Source organism: Cannabis sativa, chromosome 7 (genome assembly GCF_029168945.1).
Source record: "Cannabis sativa cultivar Pink pepper isolate KNU-18-1 chromosome 7, ASM2916894v1, whole genome shotgun sequence".
Lineage (NCBI taxonomy): Eukaryota > Viridiplantae > Streptophyta > Magnoliopsida > Rosales > Cannabaceae > Cannabis > Cannabis sativa.
In genome coordinates, this window is record NC_083607.1 from 791,995 (window position 1) to 816,284 (window position 24,290).

At 27.4% G+C, this 24,290-nt stretch overlaps 1 protein-coding gene across 2 annotated transcripts; it reads right to left on the bottom strand.

The window, feature by feature from the left end:
* Window positions 1–871: 871 nt before the first annotated feature.
* On the bottom strand, window positions 872–13,040 carry LOC133029255 (alpha-galactosidase 2-like). Of its 2 annotated transcripts, none has more exons than XM_061101727.1 (13): window positions 12,841–13,040; window positions 12,667–12,725; window positions 6,302–6,358; window positions 5,786–5,924; window positions 5,488–5,548; window positions 4,466–4,524; window positions 4,253–4,318; window positions 3,798–3,881; window positions 3,333–3,397; window positions 2,613–2,695; window positions 2,375–2,515; window positions 1,704–1,844; window positions 872–1,130 (listed from the first exon to the last, which is right to left on the bottom strand). In XM_061101727.1, the coding sequence occupies exons 1-13, from the start codon at window positions 12,984–12,986 to the stop codon at window positions 1,041–1,043; spliced, it is 1,191 nt and encodes a 396-aa protein (XP_060957710.1). In that variant the 5' UTR covers window positions 12,987–13,040; the 3' UTR covers window positions 872–1,040. The 2 variants fall into 2 exon arrangements, with proteins under 2 accessions (XP_060957710.1, XP_060957709.1); XM_061101726.1 differs by having other exon boundaries at window positions 5,488–5,563; window positions 12,841–13,038.
* Window positions 13,041–24,290: the final 11,250 nt, after the last annotated feature.

Below are 24,290 nucleotides of genomic sequence, written 5' to 3' on the forward strand. Positions count from 1 at the left end.
GTATTTTTTAAAAAAATTCTATCCCACAATAAAAAAGTAAAATAATTAGAAATTTCAGTATATGATATAAAAATCCCAAAATTCATATTAATTCTAATTACTTGGGTAACTATATTAAATGTAAACTTTTGGGACCCGAAGAGCTTATCGGGTTCCTTCCCTACTACAAATCGCAAAGGATTTAATTGCCTTTGGAAAATGCCTCACTTACATGGGGCATTTAAAAAAACGCGAGTAACATATTCATAAAAAAAATTAAAAAAAAAGAAAAAAACGAATTACATCTATTATTATACCATTTATCTGAAATATGTTGGTTGTGCTTGTTCTTACTCAAAATATATTACATTAATTATGAAAGTATTTACTCACTATATTTATTTATTAGAAAACCTTAATTATAAATGTCATTTTTGAAAGAAAAAAAAGAAAAATTGCAAAATTGACAAACAAAAAAGTTGATTACTTTTAAAGCTTTGAAAAGGAGGTTTTTATACCACATACTAAAATTTCTAACTTTTATATTTTTTTCATTGTGGAGCAAATTTTTTTTTTCAGAAATACTATATTTTTTTTTCAAAAATATTGTTTAGGTTTTATATTATATATATTGTGTTAAGTTTTTACGGTTGTTTTTTAGCTGTTTCACTCTTGTTTTAATTATTCTGTTTTGTTATTTTACTCAAAATCCACTATTTTTATAAAAACCTCTTGAAACAACACAAGGCCACATATGGGCCGTAGCCCATAATCATGGGCCACAGTTTGGTCTCATAAATTCAATATACATTTTTCTAAGGACAAATTACAATATTGACACTTATTCCCTAAAATATTCTCAATATGTAAATAATTTATTAATGACACAAACTTTGAAATTAAATATCCAAACTGAACAGCTTGATCTGCATGGTATAATTAAGTTGAATTTATTATCTTTACATGACCAAATCATATATATAGGTATAAATATATATAATTATTCTTAGAAAAAGTGCTTAATTAATATTCACTCAAAATTATTAAGTTTCATGATGTTGTTAATGAGGTGAAAGTATATACATCTTACATCCATGAGGACCAACATAAGAACTCAATCGATAACTCATATTTCTTGACACAAATGAATGCTGCAAAAAATAACCACACACACAAGAAATTAGCTAGTTACTAAATGTTAATTTTACTAAATATTTAGTATGTAAATGGTATATATTTGACATTTTATTATAAATTATAAGAATAAAGGGTATTTTTTTAAAAAAAATATATATATTAAAAAAAAAGTAGTGGTGAAAATTGTGAAGTTAAGAGTAATTTGCAGCATAAATATTTAAATTTAACTTTCGGCTCTAAATAAATATCTAAGTTTAATTTTTGGCGATAATAATACTTAAATTATATATTTAGAACTTTGTAGGTACTTGGTCGTTACATATTTAAAATAAAAAAAAAAATCGGTACACATGTAAAGTGAATTAAAAATATAAAATGTTATTTTATAAAATTAGTTGAATTGGCATTTTTCAAAAGAAAAAGTATTGGTGATAATATAATAATATAAAAATAAAGGATAATGGTTGTGTATATCTTACAAGTAATAAAAGTACGATCCTAACCATTCATTAATGATCACATATCTAACCTATAGAAATATATGTAAACTAAATAAATAAATAATTAAGGGTTATTGCTTTGCTTACCTTCCACAAATCTCTAACAAGAACATGTGTAAAGGTTGAGAGTCCAATTTCTCTCCATCCCACAGATATTGCAGCCATGGAGTTACCTCTATTCCAAAACACTACCACCACTCTTTTTCTTGATAATGGCCCAGCCCAAACCTACAATGTATATATATAGATATGTATATATATTCATTTTATATAGGGAGAGAAAATAAAATTTAAATAGTTAGTTCCACTCCTATAATTAAAAGAATATGTTGTGACAGTAAGATTCTTGTGATTCGTAAAAGGAAAAATTAAGTAAGATGTGGAAGATCAAGTGTGACGAGTTTAAGACATGTATATATGAGATTACATAGTTGAAGATGACTTAAATAAATTGATAGGTGTATATACCAACAACATGCATATTTTTTTGGGTAGTCTATCACTTGAGAACTCCAAAATTAATAGTAGTCTCATAATAGCTAATTTTCTGGGAAGTTTTGTTAGAAAGCGTGCGAGTAAGGATAAAACACGAATACGCTAAAAAGACTCGTGTTAGTTTGTAAGGTCAATCATTATTTTAGAAAACAACCAAAATAATATACCCATGTATACTGTGTAGATATGAGATTACACAACTAAGTAGAGAAGTTACACATGTACTCATGCAATAGAGTGTTTAAATCTCATTTTTGTCATACCTCTAGTCCACCTTTGGATCGAATTTTCCTTGCTTGAACACCCAAAGGGTCTTGATTAACACTAATCACTTCTTTGTTTCCAAGGATTTCAAGAGTTTCTTTGCTCAAAGATCTAACATCACATCCAATTAGCAATGGAGCCTATATATGCCAAAGCAAGATTTTTGATAAGTCAATAATAAAAGAGATTAATATTTAGTGTTACTAATTAAGAGAATTAATTAAGAATTAAACACACCTTCATTGCTGCCCAAATACTAAAATGTGATCGATATTCCTCTACATTCATCCCTCCATTTCCCACTTCCAACATGTCTGGATCTATTCACAAAATCATCATCATAAACATTAGGATATTTGGAAAAATGACATTATTTTGTTTCTTTCAGTAAAATAACATTTCCAACGGGCCCTTGCCTTAATCGAATTTTTTCGAAAATATTATATTTCACACAAAATTATCAAAATAAAATTATTTTATTTGCAAAATAAGGGTAAATACTATTTTGGACTCTGTGTTTTGCAAAAGTTACCGATTGGACCCTGTGTTTTGTTAAATGACAAAATGAACCTTATATTTTCCAAAATGGTAAAAATATGACACTGAGCTTATTTTTGACAACTTTTTTTCAATACAACCAACTTGAAGACAATTACTAATACGAACAGATACAGAAAATGTAAACAGTTTTGTTATAGCACTTTTAGATCGGATTATAATTAAATTTTATTTTGACAAAAAATTAATTTAGGGTCCTATTTGTACCATTTTATAAAATACATGATCCATTTTGTCATTTAACAATGGTCCAATTAGTAACTTTTACAAAACAAAGGGTCCAAAATGATATTTACCCTTAAAATAATTATACTAAAACATAACCCTATCGAAATATTGGTATGTAAATAATTATCGAAATTAAAAATAGTATTTTGTAAAATATTTTTCGAAAATTACCATTCCACTTGCCTGGCCCTGCATACCTTCCCCAAATATTGTTTTGATCTGCAATGGATGTTATACTAAAACACCACACAAATAATTAACAATAATGATTAGTATTTAAACTATATAAAAAAAAATATTTTTAGTCGCAACAAAACTTGTAACTAAAAGTGAAAATATTGTGACTAATTATAAATCATCATTCCTATGTTGTGACTAAAAGTATTAGTTACAAAAACCACAGTTTGTTATGACTAAATATATTTTTAATTACAATATTTATTGTGACTAAAACTAAATTAGTGACAAATTGCATCTAAATACTATATTTTAGTCATAAGTTACTTTTTATTGTGACTAAAAATCACATTTAGTCATAAAAAATTTATATTATAACTAAAAAGTTGTCACTAAAATAAGTTGTTTTTTGTAGTATTAAGTCAACTAATTATTACAACTCAATGTTATAATTTGTACCTCTCCCAAGTGTCTTTAATGTCTCCGGTAGTTCGCCAAGAATTACCATATCGACCGGCCCATGTTGCTGGATTCTCTTGTCCCCTGTAAGAAAATATTTTCAATGTTAATTAATTTCCAAATTAACAATATTAAAATTTATAATTTGGAGTTTTTTTTTTTTTTTTCATTTTTACACTTTAAAGCAGTTTCTTTTCGGAAATCTATATAGTAATACATAACAACCAACAGAACAATCTAAATTATAACCAAAAATCACATAACAATCCACATAAAAACTATCAGAGCAACTCAAATCGTATATTTGAAAGAAAAAAAATTAAAAAGTAGTACATAATTTCCCTTATAATTTTGATCCTATGAGACAAATCTAATATATAATAAAATTTAAATAATTATCATGAATTCTTTCAAAAAAAAAATAAATAATTATCATGAAGAATAAGTTTAATTACCATTCACACAAGGAATAAAGGATTGGCCGACCAGCCTTAGACAATGCATAACTCATCTTAGTGTATCTGTTTCAAATAATAATAATAATCAATAAGTATAGCATAATCATTTTTTTTATATAATTAGGCTATTAATAATTATTGTAGAAATATTTGTTATGAAGTATAGATAATTTTCTTGATGTCTAATGTAATGACCAAAATTATAATAACCTTTCTTGAGGCTTAGATCCATCATTGTAGCAATTATCATACTTTAAATAATCGACCCCCTGCACAAAAAAAATAATCACCTATTTAGTACTTAATTTAATTTTAAATAAATATAATTTATCCCCTTCAAATACATTGACTATTGTAAATTTTGTCCTTTGAATTTTTTTTTTATTACAAAAATTTTTACTGAACTATAAAAATTGTTGCAAATGTCTCTCTAGTTGCATCACATAAGTAAATTGTTTAAAAAAAAATTAGCAGAATGTAATCTGAGGTAGGATATTTGTAACCTTTTCATAATTTGGGGGCAATTTTTCATGTAACACAAAAAAAATTTAAAGGATAGGGGCGAAAATTATATTTATTCTTTAACTTTTATGGCTAAAAATACAGTTCTTCATTAATATCACTTTTATAAAATAAATAATTAATAATATTCAAAATACATGATTTGATGAAGACATCCTGTTACATAAGTGATTTTGTAAAAAAAAAAAAATTATAATAATATAATAATAATTAATCTTGAAATTGCACATTGGCTTGGCTGGGGAGCGCAAGCCACGACTGAGCTAAACCGAGTCTCCAAGTGGATTAACCGAATTAAAACCAGCAGGTTTTCAAGGAAAGTGATGGCTGCTGGTTTAGCTAGTCTTGTTTACCATGTGTGGAAAACGAGGAATGAGTTAATTTGGCAAGAAAATGAGCTTAATTGGGTACATCTAACTGTCACGATCAAAGAAAATGTAAATCAAAGAGTAATTCTTGTATGGCCTAAGAAAGTCAAAAGGATATGAGACTTGGTTTAACAATTTGTAAATTTATGTATAGATAGACATATCAAGACCTTAATTGGCAAACTTTGTTAAGGTGCGTATAGCTTGTATAAACATTGTTGTGAGCAATAAAATTACACTGATTCATAAAAAAAAATAATTAATCTTAATTTTTTTGATGGAAAAATGATCCATGATAATTATGTTAGATATTATGAATATTGATATTAAATATAAACTAACCCATTGAGCAAAGGTTCTTGCATCTTGATCTTCATGCCCAAGTGAGCCAGGCATTGTCTTACTGCACGTCATGAAACTATATAATAAAAAATGAAATAAAAATTAAAAAAAAAAATAAAATAACATCAACAAATGAAGAAAATATTTTTTTTAATATTCTATTTGGAAACTTTGTATATTTCACTTTATTTTAATAATTTTACCATGAAAGTATTTAGGTTTCTATTTCCAAACTATATATATAGACTTGTTTGTTATTGATTACTAAATTAATGCTATATATTCAAATAAAATTTACCCAGCATCAGAATATAAGCCGAGTCTTAATCCTCTTCCATGAATGTAATCTGCCAGAGCTTTGATTCCAGAAGGAAAAGTTTTGAATTTCGCTTTTAAATTTCCTTTCTCGTCTCTGTTTGATTCTCCCCAACAATCATCTGTTTAATCATACATATAACGTAAATCGTTTGAAAAAAAAAAAAATTGAATAATTTTAATAATTTCGTGATTTCATTCGAGAAAATAATATCTTGAAAGAGATAATTTAGTCAAATTATATATGTATATATAAAGCTTGTGATAAGTTCTTCATGCCTAAATCTTCCACATGAAAAAAAGAAGAAAAAAGTTACAATATCTAACTTTTTCTATTAATTTTATATGTTAATGTTCTCGTAATTAATTAATTATTGCAAATAAACAACTTATTCATTGTTTTATATTTCTTTTCTTAATACAATACAATTCAATTATAATATTTATATTTTTTCCATATATAATTTAAAATACCAAAAAAATGAAGAAATGTCCAAACCTATGTTCACATATTTGTATCCAAGTGCTGCCAAGCCAGTTGTAATAAGAGCATTTGCTGTTATATAATATTCAACCAAAATTAATAATATTAGAATTTCACTATATAAAAAAAATCTTAAAAATTATACATAATTTTCTACATAAAATAGAAAGTTTTAATAATATGAGTAGTAACAAAAACATAATGAGGTCAAGCACTTGATCTCTAATCATAAGGTTGGTCTAGTTGGACTCTTAGAAACGAGAGTGAAAGCTCAGAATGGAAGCCTTGTATGTTCATGTTTTTCGAGTTAGCATTTTTCGTTCAACATTGCTTGGCACAAAGGAGGAAAGATCGTCATTGATTGGAATTCTTTTATGTTCACAATCTCTATTATCAAATGTACTACCAATTGATAAAAGAACGAGATTTTATGCCATTTTTGTGTATGGTATGAATGATGAAGGGAAGAACTATTTTATGGAGAGACTTGATTGATCTTAAAACTAAGATTTCTTGATTGTGTTAGGGGACTTTAATGACATTCTTAATAAAGAAGAGAGGATTGACTCGAGGGATCGACGTGGTACTTCAATGGCATTTAAGAAATGTGTAGAGGTGTGCTCCTTTGAAGATGTTAAGTACAATGGTAATTTTTTTTACTTGAAACAATAAGCAGCATGAAGAGGATAGAATATACTCAAATATTAATCGGGTCATGGCAAATCAACAATGATTGGATTTGTTTTCCATTGCGGAGGTAACCCTTATGAATGAAGATTTATTTTATCATTGTCTGACCTTACTAACGGTGTATCCAGCCTCGAGTCTGGGAAAAAGCCTTTTAAGTACTTTAAGATGTGGAGCACAACACTCAATTTTTTTTAGCTAGTTAGGAACAACTGGTCCAACAAAGTTCATGGGACCTCGATGTATTGTTCTGTGACTAAACTTAAAAGTTTAAAACTAGCCCTTAAGGACTTGAATAAAAAAAATGTTTTTGAATCTTCATTCACCTGATATTCAAGCGTTGAACTGATTGCAAGAGTGTCAAGATAGCCTTTGAAAAGATCCTTTAAACAGAGACTTGCTTAATTGTTGAAGAAGAGGAGGCCACACTACAAAAAATTTTACTTTTAGTCACAAAAAAATTTTACTTGCTTAATTGTTGAAGAAGAGGAGGCCACACTACAAAAAATTTTACTTTTAGTCACAAAAAAATTTGTGACTAAAGATAAAAAAGTTGTGGCTAATTATAAATTATCACTATTGTGTTGTGACTAAAAGGTCCGTGGCTAAAAGTATTAATCACAAAAATTACAATTTATTGTGACTAAATGTGTTTTTAGTCACAATATTTGTTGTGACTAAAACTAAATTAGCGATAACTTGTAACTAAATACTATGTTTTAGTCACAAGTAACTTTTTGTTGTGACTAAAAGTCACATTTAGTCATAAAAAATTTATGTTGTGACTAAAAGGTTGTTACTAAAAGTAACAGTTTTTTGTAGTGCCAGAAAGGTATACCTTGGGGTACACAGTATTTATTGTTCTTTCTTACAGCAAAAAGCAAAGTTAAATTGGCTTCAAGATGGAGATAGAAGCACAATCCTCTTTAATGCTAGTCTCTGAGACAGTAGACTCCAAAATAGAATTTATTCTATAAAGTTAGGTGCAAGTCTTTGAATGGATAAGTCAGGTGATGTTACAGGTGTATTCCTTGAATACTATCAAAGTTTGTTGAGCACAAGCATGACTAGTCAGCTTAAGATAAATAAGTCCATAGTTAGAGTTGGTACATGTGTGGCAGATCAACAAGCAGTAACCTTATTAGCAAAGTTGTTATATGATGATGTGAAGAGAGTTGTGTTCTCAATCCTTGGAATTAAAGCCCTGGGTCTAGATGGCTATGGTGGTTATTTTTATCAGGAGTGTTGGGACATTATTGGGGACAGCTTGTGTGAAACTATGTTATCCTTTCTCCACTTAGGTAACATTTTGAAAGAAATAAATTCAACTGTGATCACTCTTGTGCCAAAGAGCAAATATTTAGAATCTATCAGTGATTATAGGCTGATAGCGTGTTGCAATGTTATTTATAAAGTAGGTGCCAAGATGAGTTGTACACGTTTTAAAATGATTCTACCTCATCTTATTGCTCAAAACCATGGTAGATTTGTACATAGAAGGTTCATAGCGCACAACATAGTGATAGGTCAAGACTTGGTTCGTCATTATGGAAAGAAGAATTGTAGACCAAGTTGTATGATTAAACTAGATTCAGAAAGCATATGACACAGTTGAATGAGAATTCCTTGAAGAAATGCTAGTTGCTTTTAGATTTCAGAATAGCTTTACTAATCTCATTATGAGTTGTGTCAAAACGCCTCGGTTTTCTCTAATGTTTAATGGAGAACTACATAGTTTCTTTAAAGCTAATACATGGTTGCAGCAAGGAGACCCAATATCCCCTCTTTTGTTTGTCCTAGGAATGGAGTATCTTTCTCGAGTTATGAAGAAGGTTGAGCAAATAGAAGACTCCAAGTTTCATAATAGATGTAGAGACACTACAAAAAATTTTACTTTTAGTCACAACAGAACTTGTGACTAAAAATGAAAAAAATTGTTACCAATTATAAATTATGATTCATATGTTGTGACTAAAAGGTCCGTGGCTAAAGGTATTAGTCACAAAAATTACAATTTGTTGTGACTAAGTATATTTTTAGTCACAATACTTGTTATGACTAAAACTAAATTAGTGACAACTTGTAACTAAATACTATGTTTTAGTCACAAGTAACATTTTGTTATGACTAAAAGTCACATTTAGTCACAAAAAAAAATGTTGTAATTAAAAAGTTGTCACTAAAAGTAGTAGTTTTTTGTAGTGAGAAAAATCTAAATCACTTGAGTTTTGCAAATGATGTACTCTTTTTTTGTAATGATGATTTCAAGTCAATATACCATATGTTACGAGGCTTGAAGTTATTTTCACAAGCTTCGAGTCTCTTTCCAAAGGAGGCAAAGTCTGTGGTGTACTATGGTGGTATGTCGGATCAAGATGTGGAATGAATCTTGATGGCATCTGGTTTTCAAAGAAGCAAATTACCATTCTGGTAATTGGAGTGCCAATTTTCTCTACTAGAATTTTAGCCAAAAAGTGTGAGGTTTTAGTAGATAAAATCACTACTACAAAAATAGCTTTTCTCGACATTTTAAATAGTTGTTTAAAATGTCATCTGGTTTTCAAAGAAGCAAATTACCATTCTGGTAATTGGAGTGCCAATTTTCTCTACTAGAATTTTAGCCAAAAAGTGCGAGGTTTTAGTAGATAAAATCACTACTACAAAAATAGCTTTTTCCGACATTTTAAATAGTTGTTTAAAGCATTCTCGTCGGTTTCTATAACCGTCGCCTATGCGACCGCCGTAAAACGGGTATAATAGGCGACGATTCAAAACCGTCACTAATGTGGGTTTCCCGACGGTTTAAAACCATCGCCTATAACTGGGTATAGGTGACGGTTTATAATCGTGCCCTATAACTGGGTTTCCCGACGGTTTTGAATGTAAAAAAAAAAATGAAAAAAAATGGCAGAAAAATCTTTATTTTCTCCCATTTTTTTCATCCATTAGCTTTATAATTATACCTAAATATTAAAGTAAAACAACTAATTAATTTTGTTACAATAACAACTAACTTTTAAACACATTAAATTTATACAATAACAAAATAAATATACATAATAAATAAAAAAGTATATAAATAAATAAATGTATTTATACCGAGCTCTGAGAGAGAGAAACAGACAGACGGGAGGTGTTGGTGGTCCGACGTATGCGACGAAGATGAGAGGGACACCGACGGGAGGTGGTGGTGGTCCAACGTATGCGACGAAGAGTAGAGGGAGACCGACGGGAGGAGGGGTGGGTGGAGATCGATGGACGAGAGAGACAAGAAGAAAGGGAGATCGAGACAGGGAGGAAGACGGCGAGAGAGGAGGGCGATGGTGCGGAGGTGTGGGTGCGTAAATGTGCTGGTAAAAGTTAGATTTTAGCCACTGCAAATGTGCGCTGGTAAAACTTTGATCTCTTTGCCAGCGCAGTTTGCGAAATGCGCTGGTAAAAGTAACTTTTACCAGCGCAGTAGCGAACTATGCTGGTAAAAGTGACATTTCTTGTAATGAACATTGCTCCTTTGGGGAAATTCTTTTGGGCCATAGCATAAAAAAAAAAAGTAATTTATGGATCAAATGGATTTATAGTATTTACTTACAAAATGCAGATTGGTGTGACATCTCTGCACCTTTACAGAGTAGTTAGTACTAGAGAAAAATAGTAGTTGTAAGAGATATGTTTTGTTGGATCATTTTCACATCAAGGAGGCTTCCGACTTCTTTGTCTACAAGATGGAAGAGTTAAATGGAACAATGAGGTATGGAATAGATTTAATAGTCCTAAACATGCTGCGATTGTTTGGTTTTGTTGTTCAAAACATGAAATGTTAACCATTTATTTTTTAATTGTCATGTGAATTTGAAATTCATAAAGGCAACTAAGGATTGGATGGATTGGCACACTAGTGCTAGCTCTCTAGTCTCTTTATACAGATGCATAGCCTCAAACAAAGTGAAATAATGTATAGCTTTTTTAGGCTTATTTAAATGAGGTGTTGTTAAGATGTAAGGTTGGTTTTCATGAAATTCGCTTTCTGATTTCTCAAAAAAAAAAAAAATTAAAGAAAAGTTGGTATCGTATTTAAAAGTATTAGTTATAAAATTAATTTTGTGGTGATTAAATATATATTACTTTAACTTAAGTCATGTACTTTAAAATTGGAATACTTTATAACAAATAATTATTTTATTTATTTTTTCTTTTTTTTAAAAAAAAAAAACAAAATGAAAAAGAAAGTGCATGGTGATCAAATTAGCAGTAGAGGAATTTTTTTTGAATAATTGACTCTTTCTCTATTCTCTTCAAACATTCCGAGTAATATTATTAATAATAATAATATTTGGACTTATTCTCTTCAATTAACTACATAAATATATATATTATTTTTGTATTTTAAAAGAAAATACTATTTTAAATATTTTTTAGAAAAGTTATTAATTAAACTCTTTATTTTATTAAATAAAAAATTAGGTCTTATATTTTTTAAAATAATACAAAATAATAATCTAAACTGATTTTTTATCAAAATATTAGTAAATAGTACTATCTTGATCTAGAATTGTTATGAAGAAATCTGGTACATTTTCTATATCGTCGTAAAAATTATCTTCAAGTTAGTTATATTAAAAAAAAATCAAAAATTGAGTTCAGAGTACTATTTTGTAACATTTAGAAAATACAAGGTAAAAATTGTCTTCAAGTTAATTATATTAAAAAAAAAATATCGAAAACTAAATTCAAGGTACTATTTTGTATCATTTAAAAAATATAGGGTTCAATTTATTATTTTACAAAATAGAAAATTTAATCGATAACTTTTATAAAACACAGTGTCCAAAATAACATTAATACTCAAAAAAAAATGTATTTATATATAAATATATATTTTTTTTGGTTTTATTATACAAAAGAAAAGTTGGTCTTTTAATAAACAATAATATTAATTCTCGTTCAAAATAAATAAATAAATAATAATATGAACAATATTTTGTGGTCAAGTGAAGTGAAACACGCACAGTCTCTCTAATTAATTAATTAACCAAAATACTTTCAATTCAATTAATAATAATTAGTAAATACAAGTACCATATACGTTTAGTTTAACAAATCAAGCTCATCTTTTATACCAAAATTTTAAATAAATAAATAAAAATAAAAAAAACAAGTATAGTAAGAAATTCAAAGTCAAGATCCTACATATATAAAATGACTTTTATTTTTTCAAAAGGAAAAAAAGTATATATACTAGTACTTAATTTTGGAAAATTATTCAGGTATACTAAATGTTTTTATATATAAAAATATATATATTGGGAAAATAATAAAGGAAATTAAGTTTGGCTTAAAAAGTTTATACCTTTGGGTGAAAAAAAAAAACAAAGTATATAAGAAAAAAAAATTATATATATATATTTGATTAATGAATGTAAAAGAAATAATAGAATAATTTTCTTTTCTTTTTATCATTTTGATTAATTTCTTAAAATAGTTCTTAAATCCTAATTATATATGGATCAAAATCAAAATGAACAAATTATTTATCATTTGATATATTTTGATTTCTTAAATCTTAATTATTAATTATTTAACAAAAATGAAAAAATATATATATTGAATATATATTTTTCAGCAAAAATAAAAATAAAAAGTATATTTATATAAATATTTAATATTTATATAGAGATATATGAAATATATAGTACCTGTGGTCTTTACAGTCCACTCATCTACATTGCACTGAAAATGATTCCAGCTGTTCCAACTGCATATAATAAATTGTATAAATATAAATATAAATAATATTTTTAATATATATAAAAAAAAAATTGAAATTATAGAAAAAAAAATTGTATGAAAATTAAGATTAATATTATTACCCCATTGGAGGTGTACGAGCAACTCCATTAGAGATGAGAAACTGAGTATAATTATTTTGATATTCATCATTATCATAATTAGCTTTACATATATTAATTATAATTAATAATATTATACCAAAAACACTAACAACAATAAACCTCATTATATATATAAATTATTTTCTTAATTTCCAAAGATCAAACTCTCTCTCTATATATATATATAGCTAGTGAACTTAGTAATAGATATATATAAATTGAGGATGAAGATGAAGATGAAGAAGAATCTATGAGAAGAAGAAAATGGACTCCATTGGTGTGATGTTGTAGTTGTTGGTTGGAAGACAAGATCTTTTACTATAAAATTTTGCTTTAAATGCTGTCTTTTTTTTTTTATTATTTGATCATATCTGCGGTGAAATCCCCTTAAATTTTTATAATTATTACACATATGATATACGAAGGAAATTACACCCTATATCCTTTTTATATTATTCTCTTTTATTTTTATCATCTTTTTTAAAGTCTATCATTTTTACCTCTTTTTTTAAATATTGTACCAATTTTTCCCCTGTCACTTCAAGATACTCTCCATGTGACTCTCGTATGTCAGGATATTTTGGGTACAATATATATAAAAAATGTATGTTTCAATTAAATATAAAATTAGAGGTAAATTTGATTAATTGATTAATAAAAGTGGTATTTTCCAACTTACCCCTATGATATGACTCTAATTAAAAAAAATGGTAATAAAAATATTTTATTTTATAATTTTGTTACAATCGTACTCTTTTTTAGTCATTAAGCGTCAAATCAAAAATACGTGGCGACATATTATTAGACTATATATTGAATAAGCTAAAAGAAATATGTCGCTACGTGTTTTTGAACTGACACTTAACAGACTTATTAATTGACACTTAACAACTAAAAAATAGTACGATTACAACAAAATTGTAAGATAAAATACTTTTGTCGTCACTTTTTTTATTAGAGTTATATATATATATATATGTCAAAACTACAAATATTAAAAGAATTTTGCCGTAAATATTTTTTTAATGTAACATTTTGTGTAGTAGTTATTAGGATTCTTAAATTTAATTATATTAAAAATATATATATATATATTTTGAACAAAATCAGATTTATTAGTTTAATTTTAGTCTAATTTGTAGCGTAAATATTTAAGTTTAATTATTGGTTGCTGATAAATATCAAAGTTTAATTTTTTACAGTAATAACACCTAAGTTATATATTTCTAAAAGTTCGGTAGGTACTTAGCCGTTAAGTGTCAAGTCAATAGTCACGTGGTAATGTCTGATTGGTTTAGCTCATTAAATTTTTATTTTTATTTAAAAAATAAATAAATATACCAACAACAAGAAAATGACACGTAAATAATTATTTGACACTAACGAACAGATACTAACAAAAATATATAGCTTAAGTATTATTAATGTTAAAAACTAAACTTAATTACTCATAATTTTATTCTTTTTATAAAAAATAAAATAAATTAATTTTTAAAAATAAAGCATGTAGAAGTATTAAATATGGAATGCATGTGAATAAAATAATAATAATAAACAAAAAATACTATGCACTCACATGCCTTTTCAACAATTGTTTAACTCTGTCTTTGTTTTCAGCCACAAAGATCGAATAATATTTGACAGGTAGGATATTATATATAATAATAACAAATGCTATCCATATATACCAAAATTTTTTAATATTAATATATATATTATTTAAAAAAATAAAAATAAAAATAAAATAAAATAAAATGGTGGCTAATAAGTGGGCTTTTAAACGATTGGATCGGACCTTGGCGAAAATCAAATTGGAGATTTTGGCCCAATATAAGAGGCCAAGAATCCCATGCAAATTTAATTATGTGTAATATTTTTAGGGAAACTTACGAAAATATTGAAATTTGGATTAATTTTTACAAAAATACTATCACACGGAAATTTTTTCAAAAATACTGTATTTTTATAAAATACCAGTAAAACACAAAGCAGAACAACTCAAAACAACAGTAGAACACTAGTAAAACACCAGTAAAACACTAGTGAAAACTTAACACAATATACTGCAGTATGAAACTTATAAAAAAACACAGTAAAAAAGTAAAAAATTCTGCCTAACAGTATTTTTGTAAAAAAATAGCAAAAATTAGTATACCATGTTCATTTCCCTATTTTTATTTGCATATTTAACACTCACAAGTCACAACCAAAGTGACACATGTGCCTTTGAAAACTTCCTCTTCACATATATAATGATTAGCTAGGGAGGTTGGAGGAAAAGTATTTGTGAACTTATATATCTTTATATATTAAAAGTGTCTATCTAATGGCAATTCTTAGTTTAACGTTTTGTTATTTTTTATTCCGTTAACTTTAACGGAGACCATCGTTTCCTTTAATTAATGTCATTCAAACCATATTGCGATTCCTCTTACTTTTTTAACAAAACCATGCGATTTTCAATCCCAATAATTCTCCATCCCCATTAAATGTGAATCTTCTTTCTTCTCTCAAACCCGAATTTTAAAAATCTTTACGAGACAACGATCAGTGATCTCCATTTATAATCCTTTTCTAAATGGTGAGGTCCTATCTCCACTACCTTCCTCTTTCTCCAGTCTCGACCGACTAACTAAATCCCAAATCCCAAATTGCACCACAGAATTAATGGATTCTATCACTCGCCTCTGCATCTGCCGCTCCTCACGACTGCTACCGACCACCACTGGCTTCTACGACTTCAATCATTGAAGCCCCAATGGTACAGAGTCTCTCGTCGCTGAATCTCAACTCAATGTTGTCCTTGCCGTGGCTCGGTTCCTGTCGAAATGTCAAGATTGCACTGATCTCTGTCCTAAAGCAGTGGTTTTGGTGTTCTTTCGTTCTATTCGGACTTCATTCAATAAATCTTTTTAGTGAGTCCTTACACTATTTCAATGTTTAACAGTGTGAATCTAGTCATTGAGTATCATTTCTATGCCATTTATCTTGATTAATGAAAATCCTTTAACTTACTTTGTTAGTGAGTCAAGAGATTGTTAATTAAGTTTCCTAATTCCTATATAAATATATATAGTGATGTCTCTTAAGTCAAATCAATATAACAAAAATCAAAGACATGAGGAAGTGGTGATGTTGTAGGTGGGGATATAATATATATATATATATATATATATATATATTTATATATATATAGTGAGTTATATATATTGAGAATTTTCCTCATTTAATTTCCATACACATCAATTTATATGTTTTTTTATTAAACGAATTAATAGGCAATTATCAAGAAATATAAAAGGTAATTAAGTAGTACATAATCTATAATTAGTTGTTGTACTATATAATTAATTAAGTCACTAATTTCTGTATATAATATTGCACTTGTATTTTTTTTTTTTTTTTTTTGACAAAGTGATTAGAATCACTCATGAATTTACGACGCCCACGTCCGCCACCGGCGCTGGAACCTCCTCGAACCGGGATAGCTCATCGTCTAACCGCAGAGCATGCTTTGCCAAGCCATGAGCCGCTAAGATCTCAGAGCGAGCCACATGGGACAAAACTGCCCCCGGAAATTTAGACAATAAAGCTATAACATCTTCAAACAACGCTCCTAACTTGTTGAAATACATCTCCCCATTGCTGATAGTCGTCACCAAAGCTAACGAATATGAATAAACTGAAAACAAATCAAAAAACCAAAAAATTTTATTAGAAAATAATCAATCCGATCAAAACACTCAAAACTCAAAATTGAAAAACTAGATCCCCATATAAAATACTATAACTAGCCAAAGGGAGACCCTTTGGCTAGTAGCAACTTAACTTTTGTATTTTACTTCATCATCATCTTAGGATTACTATCCCTTACTAAGACCCTAAAACCTAAAATTTTTGATATGTAATCTAGTAATAACAAAAATCCTGCAATGCTCCAATCCATAGGATATCAAAAGTTTACTTTGAAAATTATCGCAATAATAAAGTAAGTAACTGTAACGCCCGTATTTTAATAATAATAAACTCGGAAATTTACTTTAATAATTTATATATTAATAACCATATGGATCGGGATCCCGAGTATCAAAATTTAGGTTAAAAGTACTTTACTATTACATATATATATATATATTTTTTTTCTACACAAAAACTTTGCGGACATGCATCTTCAAAATACAGACTCCAAAATATTTATAAACCGAAACCCTCCAGGTTGCACTGCCGCAATATGTACAATCATGCCGAGTTCCACCTCACTGTTCCTCCAGCTTTGCTTTTCCTTTACCTACACAAGGTAGCAAACTGATGAGTCACAGACTCAGTAAGATATGCAAGAAATATAAAAGTGGCACGCTGCCAGCTTTATGATCAAGCTGCCCTGAGCTTAACAACGAAGCTCACCAAATGATTAAGAACGTTCTTAAGGGTAGTACGACTACTATACCAAATGCACTAAAGTACCAACTCTGTACTTGTGTTGGTAGAGCCCTAACTGTACTCCCGGGAATTACTAAGTGTTGTACCACGAACACGACGTACCCTGGGTACTCGTGTTGGTAACACCGTAATTACATTAACATCCAAAACAAGCATAAACATTCATATATATATTCTTAAGCTATCTTACCTCGTTCCGTGCTCAAGTGTGCCGGTCAGCCTGAGTGGAAGTGCAGCTCGACGTTTAACAGGGCCCTAAACCATTATGTTCAAAAACCGATGAGAGACTCGCTAAAACACTTATCGGGAATAAAAATGCAAACTAAGCTTAACCCTATCGATGAAAAGGATGCCAATACTCTAAATTACTTAAAAACGGGAAAAATTAGGGCTCGGGAAAAAGCCCCAACCGGCAGGCCGGTTCCCAACCGGAAGTTTGGTTCCTGGGACCAACCGGTCGACCGGTTGCAACAGGGCCCCCAGGAACCGGAATTCCGGTTCTGAGCTGGGAACCCAAAAATTCTTCCCCTTAATTCAAAACAATCCCAAATCTTTTCAAAACTTCCAGAATACCTGTATATATTATATTAAACCAATCCCAAGTGACAAATCACAATAATTCACTCATATTTCAAAAGTACCATTAAAGGTCAAGGTTTGAGTTCTCAAACCCAAACCTTGATAAAACCTTACTACAATGAACAAAACAACATAAAATAACTCAGGTAACCTTAATTAAACATCAGAATTTCATTTCAAATTACAAACTTCAATACAGCTCCCCAATATCAAAGTTCAAGAATTTATCCAACTTAAGTTTCAACTAAAGAAATCAAAAGAAGAGAGCTAGGGTACACTACCTTGGATCAAAGCTTCACCAACACTGCTAGGGATTCCAAAAAATCAGCAAGCAAAATCAAACCTAGGCTAGGTTTCTTGATGATTCGAAAAAGAAAGAAAGAAGGAGATTGATGAAGAAAAGATGAGTTTCTTTAATACTTATCAAAAGAATAAAAACCCCCTTTACATAATATTTAAATTATATTCAGCTAGTAACATCCCACAACAAGACAAAACCCCCTATCAAAAGACCTAAATACCCCAAGGTAATAAAACCAAAATATCCATATGCATGAAGGGCAAAATGGTCAAACCAAACCCCGAAAATACCAACACCGTTAAAACTTAACAATGATATCCCGAAAAATATTCTAAATCATATAATACAATTCTCTAAAGGCCCCAACGCCGCTTTCCACCGCTTCCGAACACAAACACAGAAATTGGGTAATTAAACATTAAATAGCATAATAAATACATACGAGCTCAAATAAATTCACATAGTTGTCTTATTATCAATAAAAATAAAATCTCATACATAAACCCTAATTATTTAATAATTTAAGGTATTCATCAAATGCGGTCTTTACAATAACGAATAATGTACTTCAATAACCTTGATTGTCAATGATTAGTGTAATTCAAGACAATGAAACAAAATAACCTTGATTATTAAGCATTAATGACCCATTAATTCCATAATCCTACCCAAAATAGACAAAATCAACTATATTAATTCATTATTAATGTCCCCATTTCTAAAATATTAGAAATTCCTTTATTGTACTTATCCCAAAAGAGCAATTTTTATACATATTTATTTATGGTAAAATTTTATTATAATCAAATCAATCTATATTGAATTAAAATTACTTAAAATAATCCAATTTAGCTATTATGACATAATTATTCATATTTTAATTTCCAAAAGACAACTTGTAAAACTTCAAAAAATGGTATCCTTTTAAGTTACCATAAAAACATTTATAATGATACCTTCCTATACCACATAGATTACAAACCGAATTCCATAAAATTTGACTTCCCAAATATATCTGAACACAATAAATTTGCATTTGACAAGATACCTCCTTTTATTACAATATCTTCGTATTTATTATTCTTTAAATTACTTGGTTAATTTTAACTAATAATATTAGAATCTGAATATTAAATTCCACCATTTTCCTTTTTTGCTAATAATTCTTAAAAATATGAACCAACTATAGCTAAAAGCTATTATCGTTTAAACTTAATCCTCCTTAAACCTTATTTCACTTAAAAATATTTTTAAAATATCATTTTAAAATTTTCTTTACATCATACCTTAACTTAAATAACCCTTATATTCCAACTAGTAAAATTTGTCTAGTGCATAACTTGTTTATTTTGTAATTTTATTGTGCCAACATTTTATTATATTTTCAATACAAGAAGCCGTGAAAATTATAAACAAACTACCCTAAATACAGTATTTTATAGATATCAGTATTTGTGTTTAATATTCTTCAAGATATAATATTATATATAATCAGTATAATTAAGTATATATCGAGATTTATATAATTTACTATAATAATTTTTATAGAGTATTATTAACCAATATCACAAAGCGCTACCTCTAAATGGTGTTGTTATGCACTACGCCAGCCACATATTCTAATGGGGGCAAAAAAAAAAAATTGGTAAAAGAATTATAAAAAAAATATCAATTTTATAGGAATAAAAATAATAAAAGAAAAACATGATGATAAACTAAAAAAAATATGAATTTTATGAGTATAAAAATTGAAATGTATAAGAGCTAGCGTAAATAAAACATATTAATTTTGTGGAGGCATAAAACAAAATATTATTTTGTAATAAAGTTGAGAGGGCAAAATAACTCCACTCGCTCTTTTCTTTTCGTCGTTAAACGATCACTGGTAACTAATAATAATATTCTTACATAATATTTATAATTAAGTACTTATATATATAGAAGAGATGAAATTCACTATATTTTTCAAAATAAACAATATATTAATATGTAGAAGATATATATATATATATATACACGGTTGTATAACATTTGATATTATATATATGTACAGCAAAGTTTCTAAGCAGTGTCTTACGTAAAAGGACGGTGTTGCATGGTGATGGTAGGCTTTAATTTTACTCTTATTACAAGTTATAAATATATACATATTTATATAACTTTAGGTCATTTAATTTAAACTTGAGATCTACTCAATATATATATATATATAAAATATATTATATTATATTATATCCTTTGGGCCATCCATAGTTTTGTTTCCAATATATACTATATATATATATATTATATATATTGCTGCTTATAATTGTTATATATGTTTCCATAGCTTTTTCAAATAAGTTAACACTACACACACTTTTCACTTTCATCACTATTTTTTCTTTTTTTGGGTCAATATTTCATCACTATTTACTATTCACTACCACACTAACTATAATTATATATATTTAATATTATATATATATATCAAGATAACAGTGGCATCCCATCATCATCTTTCGGTGGTTTATAATCTCACAGAAATTTCGATTAAATTCCTTTTTGCCTCTTGGATTATTACTCCACATATGAGCATTATTCTTAGGGTCGGTCCTCAAATTTAGTGCAATCATAAAAAAAAATTTATTTTTACACTTTTATTTAGAAAAAAATATGATATTATAAAATTAATAAAAAAAAATATGTATAATTTTACAAGGGGGAAATATTTTTTGGGCTTTTGGGCTAGGTGGACCTTAGATACAGGTTAAACCTAGCTCACTTATACTTAGGGTCGAGCCTGATCATTGTTATTGGGCACCATTAGTGTGCCTAACACTTTTTAGATGTGTCGCCTTACAATTTGCTAGCGATACTTCTTAAAAATTATTGCATTAAACTATATGAGACTCGATACTTAATTTGACCAATAACGTGCTAAACACCACTGATGTCTTTCAACATTTCTCTATATTTACATATGGTTGAGCTTTTTAAGTGGAAGCAAAAATTAAATTTTTCGTAATTCAAGACGTCTAATTTTTCTCATATGACGTTGTATATTATAGTTGTAATATATAAGTATTTTGTTCATTTTTCAAAAAAAATTTAAATAATTTATGGTGCCCAGAAATAATCTGTTAAATGCATGTAAAATAAAATATATAGACACGTGTCTAATTGAGTATTTAAATTCTATTTTCGATAATATTATAAATTATTCAGAATTAATTTTCTGAAAATAAACAAAATATCTAATATAACTATAATATATACTATATATCATATAATAAAAAATAATTTAAAATTTCTCCATATACCATTATTAAGAGTTAGTGTCACATTGCTAATGTGTAGAAATAAACTGTAATATATATGAGCTACTCTTCCCATTGCCAATTGGTTTTGAGACCGAACTTCATTCATCTTATCCCCAAAATCTAACAGCCATGAAAATTAGTCAATCTTTTTATTAAAAAAAATAAAAAAAATATATATTCTTAAAACATAATTAATTAAACAAAAACAAAATATTTATATGCACACTACTTTTTACTAGAGGAAATAATTTGTACGTGTTCCTTATTGTAATTACAACTACAAGAGAAATTGTATTTTTCTTTCCAAATGTGGACAAAACATAAAACCAACAACAATAATTGTTTCATAATAAATTGAGTACTAATATAATAATTACAATTGCTTTTTGGTCAAGTAATTTTCTCAACTGATCAATATATTTATATAATAATATAAATATATATATATGTATAACTTAAATTAATTGATTAAAGACAGAATGATGTCGGGACATTGACGGGCCGTTATTTCAAATTAAAGAATTGCTTTTACACCTTTCTGTTATGGGTTTGTCTTTTATTTTTAGAGAGGCTAATTATGTGGCTCACATTTTAGCCAATCAAGCTTTGTTATCCAAGGTTAGCGCTATGTGGATTAGGGTTTCACCCCTTGTGTTCGTCATACTCTTCGAGCTGAGGAGCCATTTTCTTTGTAATCGTTTAGGTTTATAAATGAATTCTTTTTTAAAAAAAAATTAATTTGTTAAAAAAATACACGATAGATTCATTATAAAGCTCATAAAATCAACTAAATTTTCTGAACTGATCAATATATTTATATATAATAATATAATAATATAATAGCATATAAATATATATCTATACTTCTTACCAAAAAAAAAACAATTAATACTATTTCATGCATATACTTAATTCAGTGGCAAATATCAGTAGTTAATTAATATAAGCAAATCCATTATATATATCCATACAAATTAAGTGAAACATTTTCTTAAGAGCAACACAGAAATTAGATAGCAGTTTTTCAGATTTTTCTTACAATTTTAAAGTTTCAATTAATTAATATAAATAATTAAATAAATAAAAATATTTAGAATATTATTGAGCTCTAATTAACTTTAATTCCCGTTACCAATATTCTAATATATATTCTAACTAATATAATAAATACATTATTAAACAAGTAAAAAAATATAAAATATCCCTTTAATTGTTATTGCTTAATCTATGATTTTTCATGTGAATTATAAAGTTAAAACATATTATTAAAACAAAACAAAACAATAAATTATAAATAATTCAGGATTGATCACGTAATTGCTAATTAATATAGAAGAACTTATACTTCATTCTCTCTAATTGAGTTTTCAATAAATTATAATTATCTCGAGGATTCTATTTCCATTAAGAATTTTAATTTTTTTAATTAGTTATAATTTTGAGTTTTTTTATTAAAAATTTACCGAATTGGTCCGGCCCTCTTAATTTATATTTTTTGCACTTTGGCCCCCTCAATTATAATTTCTACCTCCGTCCCTCTAGACGAGCATAACAAACTAGCTTTCTAAAGAGTCAAACATATAATACATCCTAAGAGGCATGCATTGTTAATAAAAATTAGCATAATTTTTAGTATCTAATGTCACTTTCAAAAAAAAAATGTTATTAATTTTGTCACTAAAAATTAGTATATTTAGATACGAGAGTTTGTTATCATTAATTAATTACGTACTTTTAAACTACATACATCTATTTACAATAAATTATTATTTTTGTGACTAATATTTTTAATTACGAATTTTTTAATATATAATAATAGCATGAGAATAATATAATATATTTTAAGTCATAATTTTTTTTTTTTCATGTTTGATCGTAATTTTAATATCAATTGTAACATATTTGGATTGGCTAATAAGAACATGCCCTTACACTAGTTTTTATAAGCTTTCGGGAATGGAAGAAGATCTCACTACAAAAAATTGTTATTTTTTGGTGATAACTTTATAGTCACAACATAATTTTTTTGTGACTAAATGTGACTTTAATCACAACAAAATGTTACTTGTGACGAAATAGTATTTAGATACAAGTTGTGACTAATTTAGTTTTAGTCACAACAAGTATTGTGACTAAAAATGCATTTAGTCACAATAAATTGTAATTTTTGTGACTAATTCCTTTAGCCACGGACCTTTTAGTCACAACATAGGAATGATAATTTATAATTAGCATAACTTTTTTACTTTTAGTAATTTTATGTGACTAAAAGTAAAAAAAAAATTATAGTGTCTCTCCACTTACTGATAATTATATTTTAATTTTGGTAATTGGATTGAAATATATGTATACTAGCTAGTAAAATTATTAGAAAAAACAACAATGTTCTATATTTTATTCTTAATATGATGTAATATATACTACTTCTTCAATAATAATAATAATAATAATAATAAGAGTAATTTGCGACATAAACATTTAAGTTTTATTTCTCCGTTGTGAATAAACTTAAATTTAATTTTTTGCGGTAATAATACTTAAATTATATTTTTAGAATTTTGTAAGTACATGATGACTAATAAATTTTAAGTCATTATATTCACGTATCATTTTTTTATTAGTATATTCAAACTATTTTTTAAAAAAAATAAAAAATTTAAAGACCTAAACTGATCAAGGATTATCACGGAATAATTTACTTAACATGCACTTAACAATTAGGTACCTACAGAAGTTTCAGAATTATAACTTAGTTATTATTATCGCTAAATTTAAACTTATAAGTATATATTTATTTACAACCGAAA

What these genes read in the sequence shown, in the direction of transcription:
- LOC133029255 (XM_061101726.1), bottom strand. Translation starts at nt 12,986, where the DNA reads ATGAGGTTTATTGTTGTTAGTGTTTTTGGTATAATATTATTAATTATA. An exon ending in CAAGAACCTTTGCTCAATGG is followed by an intron (nt 4,525 to 5,487) that starts GTTAGTTTATAT and finishes TTTTTTGTGCAG; the next exon opens with GGGGTCGATTATTTAAAGTA. An exon ending in CTTTATTCCTTGTGTGAATG is followed by an intron (nt 3,882 to 4,252) that starts GTAATTAAACTT and finishes ATTTTCTTACAG; the next exon opens with GGGACAAGAGAATCCAGCAA.